At 35.1% G+C, this 14,075-nt stretch overlaps 1 protein-coding gene across 1 annotated transcript; it reads left to right on the plus strand.

Moving 5' to 3' along the window:
• The first annotated feature begins 306 nt into the window (after positions 1–306).
• On the plus strand, positions 307–3,086 carry LOC131166067 (F-box protein PP2-A13-like). Its single transcript, XM_058124301.1, has 3 exons — positions 307–1,065; positions 1,154–1,272; positions 2,352–3,086. Exons 1-3 carry the CDS (start codon positions 556–558, stop codon positions 2,773–2,775), a joined length of 1,053 nt encoding a protein of 350 aa, XP_057980284.1. The 5' UTR covers positions 307–555; the 3' UTR covers positions 2,776–3,086.
• The last annotated feature ends 10,989 nt before the right edge of the window (positions 3,087–14,075 follow it).

The raw sequence follows: 14,075 nt of genomic DNA on the forward strand, positions 1-14,075 counted from the left end.
TGGATGATGAGAGTTCTCTATGACGGGGATTGTGGATGGTAATAGAGGTGTGTCCTAGGGGTCGGGTTGGCCGAACGTCCAACTAATGCAGGAAAGTTGTGTCCGCATTCCGAACTTTACCTGATCAGCGAGACCTAGGGAAAGGACGTTGATCCGTAGGTTTGGTGCCGTACCAGAGGTTCTGAAGGGCTTGTTGATGACAGAAATTCTTATATAAAAAAAAAAAAAAAAAAAAAAAGTCAAACAACTATATATCATATACAAGAATTAAAGACATCCCTTTAACTTAATACAATCATCAAAATAGAAATGATACTACTAATTCCTATTCCACAATCGTTATGGACCAATATAGCAAGACAAAAGAACAAGACACCCATCAAAATTAAAACGGTGGTATCCATTACGTTTTCGTGATCATTAACACAACAAGAAGCGAAAAAACACAGAAAAAAAAAAAAGGAAAAAAAGACACGTTAGAGTTGCAACTAACGCGAACGCGCAACTAAGGCGCGTGAAGAATGCAACCCTGGCAGGAGTTGTACTGAATAAAGGATGCTCTTCTTTTCACCACCAGCTCCAGCCCCAAACCCAAATCGAACCGCCGCTCTTTCTCATCTCCCTTCAACATCTTCTCATACCCAACTTGTCCGTAAACAAATCTGGGTCTTATCTTTTTCGTGTTCATCAGTAAATGCATCAGCAGATATATGTAAATCTCTCAGAGGAGTGTTTGCGCGTTTTGGGTTTTTCGGGGAAGGGGTGATGGGTTCGAATATCTCTGGGATTGCGGGAGAGAGTGAGGAGGGAGGGCTGGGTGACATTCCGGAGAGCTGTGCGGCTTTGGTTCTGACGCACTTGGATCCGCTGGAGATTTGCAACTTGGCCCGCCTGAATCGGGCCTTCCGCGGTGCTTCTTCCGCTGATTTCATATGGGAGTCCAAGCTGCCCTCTAATTATCGCTTCATTATCGATGAAGTGCTCAATGATTTTCCTCAGAATTTGAATAAGAAGCATGTTTATGCGAGATTGTGCCGACCCAATTCGTTCGACGGTGGCACTAAGGTACCTCTCTCTCTTACTTTGTAAATTTGTTTTATCTCGATTTAATGAAGGTGTACTGATGAGTTTGAAACTTTTGGGGATTTAACAGGAACTCTGGCTTGATAAGAGTACAGGAGGGATGTATGTATCGATATCTTCGAAGGGTTTGGCGATCACAGGAATAGATGACCGGAGATACTGGAATCACATTCCAACTGATGAATCTAGGTGAGAATTTAGTGAAAAGAAAAAGAATTATCTTTTACGCTTGATGTTCGAATTGGATGATCTATGATTGTTTTTTTAAGTACCTTCTTCACTTCAATGAGCTAAAATGAATTGCAATTTTTTTTTGTTTAATTTTAGAAGCAAGAAAGTACCCGAGTAAGTCTAATAGATGTTTCAGTTTCCATTGAGATGCTTATTTTAGGTCCAGGCACTGAAAATATTAGGGTTTGGATTTTTTAAATTTTGTTTTAGGATTTGGATTTAATCATGTATGTGTTGCTCACTCATTTTATGTAGCCTTAAATTTATATTAAAAAATTGGAATGCTGGAATATTAATCTATGCTATAAATTCAGAATGTGATTTTTTTTTTTTATGTACATGTATTCAGAATCTTCTGATTCTCTTTGAGGGTAATATTCTGCACTTTGCAGGATGGTATGATAAATTGATGAGCTTTCATGCTATGATAAAAGGTTGATTTGGGGGCCCCAATTCCCTTCTATGAATAACATATTGGTGGATTACCTGCGAAATTTGTTTTAACTTGGGATTTTGAGAGGAAGAATGCTGGGTTATACTTCTTGTGTTAGGGAAGTTTGTTGATTACTCTATTAGAGCAGCTTATGGTTTGTAATCCCTACTATAAAGTTGTTTTTTGATTCATGGTGATTCTTGTGGACTGGTTGACGTTGCTTGCTCGTGCTTTTGAAATTGAGGTAGAACCTTAATCAAGAAGGGTTTCTTCTTTCTTTCCTTTGTCTACCCTGGGTATCTCTGTTGTATCCATACTGCAAGCTTGTTTCCTTCTCAAGGCACGCTCAATCATGTGACTTGCACACACATACTAGCTGTGTTGTTCAGATGATTCTATATTATACACAAATTATGGTTTGAAACTGTAATTGTAGTTGTGAACTGTGGAGTATGCAAATATTAGCATTTGCAGTCACATCAGATAGTAATCATACAGTTGCAATTCATGGGCCTTCATATAGATTTATGAGTCATCAAGCGATCTTCTGTGAAGTGTTTTTCAATAATGATTTCAATAATGATTTTTATTCTGAGGCGTGTAGGTACCAGACAGTTGCATATCTTCAACAAATGTGGTGGTTCGAGGTAGGCGGAGAATTTGAGTTCCAGTTTCCTCCCGGTACATATAGCCTATATTTCAGACTACAGCTTGGCAGGGCCTATAAGAGACTGGGTCGTCGGGTTTGTAATCCTGAGCATATCCATGGCTGGGAGATAAAACCTGTTCATTTCCAGCTATCTACATCGGATGGTCAACATGCTGTAACACAGTGTTACTTGGACAATCCAGGTTCCTGGGTACACTATCATGTGGGAGATTTCGTAGTTGAGAGGCCCAATGCATTGACAAAGATAAAGTTTTCGGTGACGCAGATCGATTGCACTCACACAAAAGGTGGTCTCTGTGTAGACTCTGTTTTGATATGGCCCAAGAGAGTGGGGAAGGAGCTGAAGCCAATTTTGTAGGTGGTGAGAACTCCTTATAGGGACATATCAGTGTGAAGTACCCCAAAAGGAAGCTCAGTTTGAAAACAGGTTGGTTCGATTGGGTCCATAGTGTTTTTGATCAAGTTGAGCAGTGTCTATATATTTTTTTAAAATTTTTTTCATTTGATTTGATCTTGGAGGCTTGTTGTGCGGTTCTGTGTTGTCATTTTTCGCTGCCTAAATGACAATTTTCTTGTATAGACTCTTCAGGAAACAATGGTTGCTGGTGTTCATTTATAAACTGAGCTTCCTCTTTTTTGGGAAAAAAAAATTCTCCCAATTTTTATTTATTTATTTGTTTTTGAAAGGTCTAACCCTTTCAATGTGTGTTTTTTTTTTTAAGCAGCCTAATAGAATACTTAGTAAAAATAATAATAATAAAACCTATTCCTACCGCCGGTTCTGTTGGCAAAAATCTTAGGTTGCAGGTCTACTATTTTGCTCTTATCCTCGACGAAAAAGTTTGATTGTGTTTGGGAGTGTAAATTTTAACTCTTTGTAATTTGAAAGTTCATGTGAAGTGAAGCAAAATTTAATATAAATTTGTATTGTATTTTATTTAAATTTACGCGAATCTGAATTTTGAAGTTTCGGAGGATTAAAAGATCTTACGAGGCATGTGGTGGAAGGAGGATAGTCTCAAGATTGGAACCACAGTATTCTTTCGTCGTAAGTGAGAGGTTTTCTAATAAAGTTTAGGAGGTACCGTCTTCTTCTTTTTTTTTTAAATAAAATAAAAAAAAAATATATGGTGGAAGGAGGATCTGCAAGAGCAAAGGCATGTGGTGGATTGGGTTTTCAACCTATTTAGGCATTCTAGCTTTTGAGTTGTGCCCTCGCACAACTAAAAATTATAAAATCTTAAGTTTTATCACTCCTCAAAACTAAACTAAATAATAGGGTCTACTATTGATGTTCACGCTTGGAGCAGATAGCCACTTACTAATTTTTTCAAACCCAGCCTAAGGTGATGATTATTATTATCTAGGAATTTAGTTTGCCCAACATGAGAGATGATTATATATTGTCAATTGGTGATCTCAATATTGAAAAAAAGAAAAAAAAAATTGTAAAAAACTCCAGTATTGAAATAGTAGATGATTTGTTCGACTTAACTTCCACGAATTTTTCCTCCACCTAAAAGGATTTTTCACCCAAACAAACAATTTGATAGGCAAAAAGTCTCAAATGGAACCTTAGGGATGGCAACCTAAGTAAGTTCTAGGGTGGATCAATAGATAGGCCCGAGAAAATTTTGAGTCATTTTTGGCTATACCGTGATCTCAAATTACTCTTATTTTACTATTCGGAGATATGAAATCGATCTTCGTCAATTATATTTTACATTTTGGTCAAAATGTGGACTTCATGTGTCTACATGTTGAAACAAAACGATGCACAATCACCAATATAACATAGTTGCTTAAGACCACCCAAAATTTTCTTAAAAGATTTGGAAGCTACACTACCTTCTATTTAGATTTATAAGTGTGAACTACTATACTTCTATCAATACTAGTTAGTGCGTGAATAAATTTCTTTGAAACAAAATTTTATTTAAAATATTAATTAAATATAGTGATTTTTTTTTATAAAAATAATCTACTTTATTTAAAAAATAAATTAAATCAAACATTTGTGTTAAAGGGAAAAAAGATAGAGAAACAACTTGTTATCTTAATAAATAAGTTAAGAGTGCCCATAGATTTTAAAAAATAAATTTGATAAGAGACTTTTGTGTTAAAAGGAAGAAGGATAGATAGACAATTCGTTATCTCCATATATAAGTTGAGAGTGCTCTTAAACCATTAGAATATATATATACGAGAGAGAGAGAGAGAGAGAGAGAGAGAGAGAGAGAGAGAGAGAGTGTGTGTGTGTGTGTGTGTGTGTGTGTGTGTAGTAACTGGAACCAAGAAAATAAAATAAATAAATAAAAAAGAGAAATAAATAAGGAGAAAGAAAAGAAGGGGAAAAAAAATTTAAAAGGGGCATCAAGTAGGGACTCGTCGACGAACTTGTTTTTTTCGTCAACGAACGTCCTTCTTGGTCTCGTCGACAAGTACACGTGTCTCGTCGACGAGGAATTACCGAGAGCAGGGAAATTTTAGGTTTTTAAATGCTTCATCGACGAACCCGATGTTCTCATCAACGAATGTCCTTCTCTGGTTCATCGACAAACATTTTAGACTTGTCGATGAACTTGAGCCGATAAATAGGCCCTAGACCCATTTCAGAGTGAAAATTCTCTCTCCTCTCGCTCTCTATCTCTAGGGTTCAGTCGTACCACATTCTCTCTTTGATTCTGGCTCGGATTTAGCCCGTTTCGATGATCAGAAACCACCATGAGGTTCCTGGGGTGATTCTCTCCAAGTTAGCTGAAGCAGAAATTTGATTTGGAGTTCTTGGGCACCACTTCAAAATTAGGGTAAGTAGGATATTTTTAATATTAAATTAATTATTGGGCATGTGTGGGTCTAAGAAATGTTAAATGATAAATATTCTGGGGCTGAACTGATTAAGTTAGGATTTTTGGAATACAAGGTTCCATTTTTCCATTTCTTTTAGGCAGAACTTTGAGGATCGGGTAAGGGGAATAAATTATACCAGACTTTTTATTAAATTTGAATCGGTTATTTTCGAGTATAGGAACCGTATAATTATAATATGATTTTCTAAACAGTTTAGGCAATTGAAAATAGTGATTTTGATTATAAATTATAATTGGAAAAAACCGTGTGGCAGGAAAATAATCCTTCTTAATTAGCTGGTTGTAAATACTATACGATTGTGAATAGCGTCCGCTTGTTAGTGTTGTCTGGATATGATTATTTTCTGGTTGTGAATACTGTTTGGCTGTGAACATTGTTTGGTGGTGAATATTGGTTGGTTGTGAATACTGCCTCTTCGGGTGAATACTATCTGTTGTGAACATAAATGTACAGTGAAATACGTAATTGCCCTACGTGGGCTACGTATAGTGAAGTACGCAATTGCTCTATGTGGGTCACGTACCGTGCAATACGCAGTAACTCTATATGGGCCACATATTGTGTCATACGCAGTAACTCTATGTGGGCCACGTACTATGTCATACGCAATAGTCCTATGTGGGCCACATATTGGGTAGTACACAGTAGTCCTATGTGGGCCATGTGTTAAGATAACACGCAGTAGTCCTATGTGGGCCATATACTGTGTAGTACGCAATAGTCCTATGTGGGCCACGTACTGAGATTAATGGAATGTATTGTTTTGCTGTGTTGATGAACTGTGGTGTATATGTTTGTAAACTATGTGAGATGATTGATGTGAATATGTGTGAATACTAGTATGAGAATATTTATGGCAAGTAAATCTCTCCGCCTGGGGGCTTACTTTGAAAGGTGAATGCCCTGTTCGGTATTAGTTGTAGCCACACCCGAAGCAAAGGGTACAATTACAAATGGTATCAGAGCAGTGGAAATGTACATGTATGGGCGTGTAATCTTCCCAATACTAGGGAACTTTCGCTATAAATATTGGTTTTGTTTGTGTGACTACAATCTGAATGCGACTTGCCATTTGTATATTGATTAACGGATGAGTTTATTATATATATAAACTCTTCTGTCACACACTGTTATAGTTTATTTCTTCCTTACTAAGAGGTGTCTCACCCCAGCGAATTATTATCTTTTTAGGTCCTTCAGGTAATCGAGCTTAGAAAGCTTGGGGGGTAGGGTTTAGAATTTTGGTAACTTGTGAGTGGTTACAAGGACTAATGTATGTATAGTTTTTGTTTTTAAATGTCGGTTATGTAATATGAAGTGTATGGATAGATGGATACACTCTTTGGGGATGTATAGATATTACTTTGGTATTTTATTGAGGTTGTTTAATTATTATTTCGCTGCGTGAATGGTCTCATCACACCTCGGGCCCCACCTGGCGGGTTCAGGGCATGAGAGAGAGAGAGAGAGAGAGAGAGAGAGAGAGAGAGAGAGAGAGAGAGAGAGAGAGAGAGAGAACTCCACCTATGATACACTTAATGTCATAATTTTTTTCACACACAATCGGTCCGAAGCCCGGGTAAAGGAGGAGGGTTGAGTTAGGTAGCTGACAGTCAGCATAAAATTTGTCATATAACTATGATATGAATCCTTATCGAATATTTGCTAAGGCATCCCTTACGAGCAACGTGCTGCGCTTGTACCACCTAGGTGTAGCGAAAAGTGGATGAGGGTGAGCTAGGTCATCGCCCCGAAGCAACGCATCATGTCAACTCCAGAATATGGTGTCAAATATATGAGGGTTCCTACATCATTCTAGATGTAAGCAGATAAAGAAGTTAGTTCAGGAAATTAGGATTAGATTAGCAACTTGGAATATAGGGACACTTGCAGGTAAAAGCATGGAAATTGTGAGCAAAATTATTAGAATAAAAATTAATATAATTTGCCTTCAAAAAACTAAGTGGGTGGGAGAGAAAGTTAAAGAAATTGATAAATCATGATTTAAACTTTGGTACACTAGAAAAGAAAAACATAATAATGGAGTAAGAATTATTGTAGACAAAAACTTAAAAGATAGCGTTGTTGATGCAAACAAAGTAGGGAATAGAATTATAAAATCAAGATGGTAGTAGACCAAAAGATAATGAATATCATTAGTACTCATACTCCTTAAATAGGCTTAGCAGAAAATCTTAAGAGATAATTTTGGGAAGATATGGATAGTATTATACAAGACATACTAGGGATTAAGAAAATATTCATAGGAGAATATACGAATGATCACGTTGGAAGGGATAATAAAGGTTATTAGAAGATACATAAAGGACATGGATATGGAGACAAAAATGAGTATGGGAAGATGATCTTAAACTTCGCAATATCATATGATTTTATTACAAGGAATACTTGCTTTAAGAAGCCAGAAGAACATTTTATAACCTTTAAAAGTGGACAAAATATAAGTCAAATAGATTTTTTTTAATTAGGAGGATAAAATTTTTATCATGCAAGAATTGTAAAGTTATTACATGTGAAAACCTAACCACACAACATAGAGTCCTAATGTTATATATATATATAAATGAAAGAAAAAAAAAAAAAAAATCAGTGTAAGAGAACTAGGTGGTGAAACCTAAAGAGAGAAAACATAATAAAATTTAAAGATAAAATAATCAAAGATGGAGGTTGGACTATAGAGGATGGGATAGATGCAAATACTCTTTGGAGTAAATTAGTTAACTCTATTAGAATGATAGTAAAAGAATTTTAGGTGAATCAAGGAGAAGATCCCGAATAGAAAATAAAGTTGGTGGTGATATACAGATGTCCAAAAAGCAGCAAAGGCAAAAAGAATTTAGCATAAAACGTGGTAAATTTTTTTTAAAAAAATGGATAACTTTGAAAAGTATAAAGAGGCGAGAAAATACGCAAAAAAAAGTCATTAGCGAAGTTAAACACAAATCATTTAATAGTTTGTATGATAGATTAGATACAAAAAAAGGGGAGAGCGATATATTTAAACTTGTTAAATTTAGAGTAAGGATTTAGGAAATGTAAAATGTATAAAAAATGAGAATGATATTGTCTTGGTTAAGGATGAAGACATAAAAGATAAATGGTGAAATTACTTTAGTACATTGTTTAATGAAAAATAAATAGAAGACTTTAACTTAGAATTGACAAATAAGAAAAAAACTAAAAATATGATATTTATTCGCAAAATTAGAATTAACGAAGCTAAGTTTGCACTTAAAAAATGAAAAATGGAAAATTCATAGTATCAGATAGTATCCCAATTGAAGTTTAAAAATGCTTAGGTGATAACGAAATTATATGGTTAACTAATTTATTTAACACAGTCATAAAAATTAAGAAAATGTCAGATGAATGGAAGAAAAACACTTTAATACCTATATAAAAAAATAAATAAAATATTCAAAATTGTAATATTTATTGTAGAATTAAAATTTTGAGTCATATGATGAAACTGTGGGAAATGGTAGTTGAGCAAGGATTAAGGCTAGAAACAAAGGTCTCAGAAAATCAATTTGGTTTTATGCCTGAGAGATCTACCACAAAAGTTATATATCTTTTAAGAAGATTAATGGAAAAGTTTAGGGAAAAGAAAAGGGACTTGCATAGTATTTATTGACTTAGAGAAAGCATATGATAGGGCACTTAGGAAAGTTTTATGGTGGGTTTTAGAAAAAAAAAAATGTGTATGTAGTAGGTATATTGATGTCATTAAGGATATGTACGATGGAGTAATGACTAGTGTAAGGACTATAGATGGATAAATTAGAGAATTTTCAATCACCATAGGTGTATGTCAAGGATATGCTTTGAGCCCTTATCTTTTTGCTTTAGTAATGGACCAACTGACTAAGAGCATTCAAAATGAGGTTCTTGTTAGGACCGAAAGAACCCATGGGTGGGCTTGATATACATGGATGAACACCAACTTGATCTAAAAACTTAAGTCTATTAGGTCTTGGGCCTAACCATGTATATAAGCACCCATTATCTACTCGAATTTTTCAATGTAGGACAAACTCACAAGTCTTGAACATAATCTGTCTCCCTCTATGGGAGTAAGCCCAATTCACCAACAGTTGCTCAAGTGGGCCTTACCACTGGCGCCTTTCGTGCGTCAGATTGCATTCAACGTGCCTTTGAACCAATCCTACCTCTCACGTCTTGACCCTATTCGGATCCATCCGCAATCTAGATGATTCTTATTGGCGTCAATCACACACTTGGTCCTCCAACTGTTAGCATATCAGGAAAATTAGTTTCACGTCTCGACCTTTTACCATATCGCTCACTCAGAGTTACGAACCGTCAGCTCTAATATAATTTGTTAGGACTGAAAGAACCCATGAGTGGGCTTAATACACATGGGTGAACACCAACTTGACCCAAAAGCTTAAGCCTATTGGGTCTTGGGCTCAACCATGTATATAAGTACCAATCATCCATTCAAAATTTTCAATGTGGGACAGGCTTACAAGTAAAATTCTTAATAGTTTTAATGGTGTATGTTGTTTACATATGATATTGTATTGATTGATGGAACTAGGGGCAGAGTAGAGGTTAAGTTAGAATTATAGAGAGAAATTTTGGAATCTAGAGGCTTTAGGATAGTAGAAATATGACAAAATATATGAAATGTAATTTCGATAATAGTAGACGGAATATTGGAGACAAAGTTAAACTTGATAATGAAAAAATAAATAGCACTTATTGATTTCGATACCTTAGATCTATTATGCAAGCTGAAGGAAAAATTGAAGAAAATGTAATGCATAGAATTAAAACAAGTTGAGTAAAATGGAGAAGTGTTTCAAGTGTGTTTTGTGATCATAGAATACCCTTAAAATTAAAAGGAATTTTTTATAGGATATGTATAAGATCAGCTATGCTATATGGATTAGAGTGTTATGTGACGAAGAAACAGAATATTCAAAAAGTAAAAGTTGACAAGATAAGAATGCTTAAATGGATGTGTGGTATAACACTAAAAGATAAATTAAGAAATGAATATATTTATAGTAAGTTAGGTCTAACTTCTATAGAAGATAAGATCATGAAGGAACGATTCAGATGGTTTAGGCACTTGCAACATAGGCCACATAGTGCGCCAATGAGGAAGAGTGAGTTAGTTTCTATTGGAGGAGGCAGTATAAGAGATAGGGGTAGACCTAAAAGAACCTAGAATGAGATAGTAAGTAATGATTTAATAGCCCTAAGTTTGTCGAAAGAAATGGTTCATGATTGTATATATTGGCGGAAAGAGATTCATATAATCGACCCCGCCTAGTTGAACATAATGTTTTGTTTTGTTTATTTATTTGTGTGTGTGTGTGTGTGTCTATATATATAGATTTTAAATATCTTAAAAATTACTATTATCATCTAATCATAAATATTTACATTTTTGGAGTATCATGACAATCTAATTGAGATTTAAACATCAACATTACTGCTAAGTTCTTATAAGTCTTCAAATTAGGATCCTAGAGCTCTCCTCTTGAACCCTTCCTTAATTTGGGATAGTTGCTTAATTAGGTAAAATTATTGTCATGACCTCCTTTTTCCAACAATCCGTCCATACCTACGTCCGATTTTGTGTCACTTTAAAAATTTGAGTTCTACTTCTCATCAAAATCTTTAAACCATTTCTGGAACTATATATAAGTCGAGTGAGAAGACCAAAAATAAGGTATGAGAGGATGAAAGGGTTGGGCGATGAATCATTTGGAGAAGAAGAAATAGCAGGAAATGAAAAAGTTGGGACAAGAAATTATTTGGAGAAGAGAACAAGGCAATAGAGGATGATGGAATTTTTGATTAAAGATAATAGTTTGGGCAAAATAGGTATTATAAAATTTGTCACAGTGGATTACTAATATATATCTGTGCCCAATTTTCGTCTCTTTAAAATTTTGAGTTATGCTTCTCATCATAGCGTTTAGACCCTTTTCCTAAACTTTTATTCATTCTTTCTTCTTCACTGAGGATATATATAAGTGGAGTGAGAATGCCAAAAATGAGGTATGAAAAAAATGAAATGGTTGGGAGATGAATCATATGGAGATGAAGAAATGGTAGAAAATGAAAAGGTTGGGAAAATAAATTAATTGGAGAAGAGAAAAAGACAATAAAGGAGGGAGCATTTTAATTAAAATTGAAAGCCTCTCAAATATTTAGGGCAAAATAGGCATTATGAAATTTGTTACAATGGATTACCAAAAAAAGTGTTTTGTGCTTTTAGAAGTAGTATATATTGTCCTTCGTTGGGTTTGGTTGAGGTTGGGTTGGGCCCAACTGGAAATTAGCCCATTATATATACTGGAATGGGCCTGAGCAGGCCTGATATAACCAGCCCAACCCTTTTCCAGTCCAGACTCCAAAGTGGTCAGCATTGATAGATTGGGCTGTAACCGTGGGCTGCTGCTGCTCCACTTGAGATTACATTGATGGGCCTCGGCTGTGTAACTTCTTGTTGCGTTAAAGTTTTAAAGTTAAATTTATATAAAATTAATGAAATACAATACGTGTTCAAATCCACAAATAACATAATTCAAGTTGTAAACTCTAAATTTTCAAACATAGATAATTATATTACTGATAAAATTATCAGTTATATTTATTTGAATATATACATATATGAATAGTTATCCATTTTCTTGATAATTGGGAAGCTCTATAAAATTTTCTTGGCCCATTTTTAAAAAAAATAAAAAGTATGAAATAATTGGTATCGAACTCTATATGGGTATGAATTTATATATATTGTAATGTATGACTGAAAAAATTGAATATTGAAAATTAACGCGGATTTTATTTTGGGTTTACATTTTTTGATACTTTAGAAAAAATATTGTAAAATTAATTCATTTTTTATTTTATAATTATTACTATATTATTGAATAAATCAACCACGAGATTAAAAATATTTAAAAAAAAGTAATTGAACTACTTATAAAAGCATAAAGGACAAAACTTGATAGCGGTGGCAAATTTTATAATACCAATAATACCCTTATAAAGATATTAATTGATATTTAAATTTGTTCTATATCTTTTCAACTCCTCTCTTGGCAAGTTGTTTTGTAGTGACTATATCTCTTTCCATTCCATTCTTTGCAAACTATTAGAATTCATTACCTTTCAACTTCCAAATGCTTATATTTACTTCATATATTTTCCTACAGATGAACCATCTCAATTAGTGATAAATTTAAATCACATTTGTATCCCTACATTTACCTTCTCCCAATCTTTTATTTTCAAAAGCACATGAGGTTGCATTATTCCTCCTTCCGAATCATGGGTCCTTATTCTTATCTTTAGCCATCTCTCTCTCTCTCTCTCTCTCTCTCTTTGTATGTATGTGCGCATATGTGTGAATTCCCCTATGGACACAAACATTAATCATATTGGCGATTTGAAAGACCAGCTCATTGTTATTACCGTATGCATCCTTGCCGCTCTTCCATTGGCGTCGTGTGTGAAGTTGAAGTCATGTAGGATCTTAAATTATTCATGACAACATTATGCATAACAAAGATCCACTAGCCATAATTAGAGGAGATGTTGTATTATAACAAGATGGTGTGTCTTTCCTTATTTGTGATAAGTTTACCTTATCCTTAGAAAATTGCTTTGGGCATTACTTATTTTTCTAAAAGCTTATCTAATGGCTTTGCTTTGGTTCCTATCTATAAAGGAAATTGTCGAGAATCCTTACAGTTGAAGATTGGTTGATATCCGATAGTCCATGATGATATAGGATTCTTCAGTTATATTACTTGAATATTTATTTGTATTTAATAGTTTGGGATCTTCTTGATTTGGTATTTTAATACTTTTGAATTTGTAACAACTATACCTTGTACAAGTCCTATATATAGGACATCTCCATATTAATGATATATTCGACATTCTCTATATGGTATCAGAACTCTTTCTCTAATGAGCATTTTTTTCCCCCTCATGGCCGTTTTCTCTGAGTATGTTATTGTCAACACTTTCGAGCTTTCTAGCAGGGGCAACCCTCCTCTTGTTGCCATTAATGTCGGCTCCCAACTTCCTACTGACCCCTTCCAACTTACCTTCTTGGTGCACTCAATTGACGTCATTGCTCCTTGGTTATGACCTCCAGGGCTATCTAGATGATACCACTGTATGTCTGTCACGAACCCTTTCTACGAACACCTCCTTTGCCGGTTTATCTACTGTAGGCGTCTCCAATTCGAATTTCTGGCATTGACTCAGGCAAGATAAGTTGATCCTTCATGCCATCCTTGCATCTGTCTCTAACCGGTTATGCCGCTCATTGCCTCTTCAACCACTACTCATGATGTTTGGTCCAAGTTGCAACGGTTGTATGTCAATCGTTCAAGTACTCGTGTTATGCAACTTAAGGAAGAGTTGATTTTATTTTAGCGAGAGTCTCACTCGGTCTTGGAGTATTTCCATGCCATCAAGGTTTTAGTTGATGAACTTGTTTCGATTGACTCTCCCGTTTCAGCAGGTGACATCACTCTGTATGTCCTCAACGGTTTTGGTCTTGAATTCCGTGAGATTGCAGCGCCTATTCGAGCACGTGAGACTTCTCTTACGTTTAAGGAACTTCATGACATGCTAGTTGGCCACAAAAGCTACTTGAGACATGTTGACGCTTCCAATTCCACCTTGGTTGCCACTGTAAACACCACTCAACTTCGTACTATTGCGTCCACATTCAACCGTAACCAACGTTCCAGCACTTAGGGGTGT

Source organism: Malania oleifera, chromosome 10 (assembly GCF_029873635.1).
Source record: "Malania oleifera isolate guangnan ecotype guangnan chromosome 10, ASM2987363v1, whole genome shotgun sequence".
Classification (NCBI taxonomy): Eukaryota; Viridiplantae; Streptophyta; class Magnoliopsida; order Santalales; family Ximeniaceae; genus Malania; species Malania oleifera.

Bases quoted from the DNA above. Each gene is read 5' to 3' on its own strand.
- LOC131166067 (XM_058124301.1), top strand. From the start codon at position 556: ATGCTCTTCTTTTCACCACCAGCTCCAGCCCCAAACCCAAATCGAACC. The intron at 1,066-1,153 runs GTACCTCTCTCT...GGGATTTAACAG, and splicing joins CGTTCGACGGTGGCACTAAG to GAACTCTGGCTTGATAAGAG. The intron at 1,273-2,351 runs GTGAGAATTTAG...TGAGGCGTGTAG, and splicing joins ATTCCAACTGATGAATCTAG to GTACCAGACAGTTGCATATC.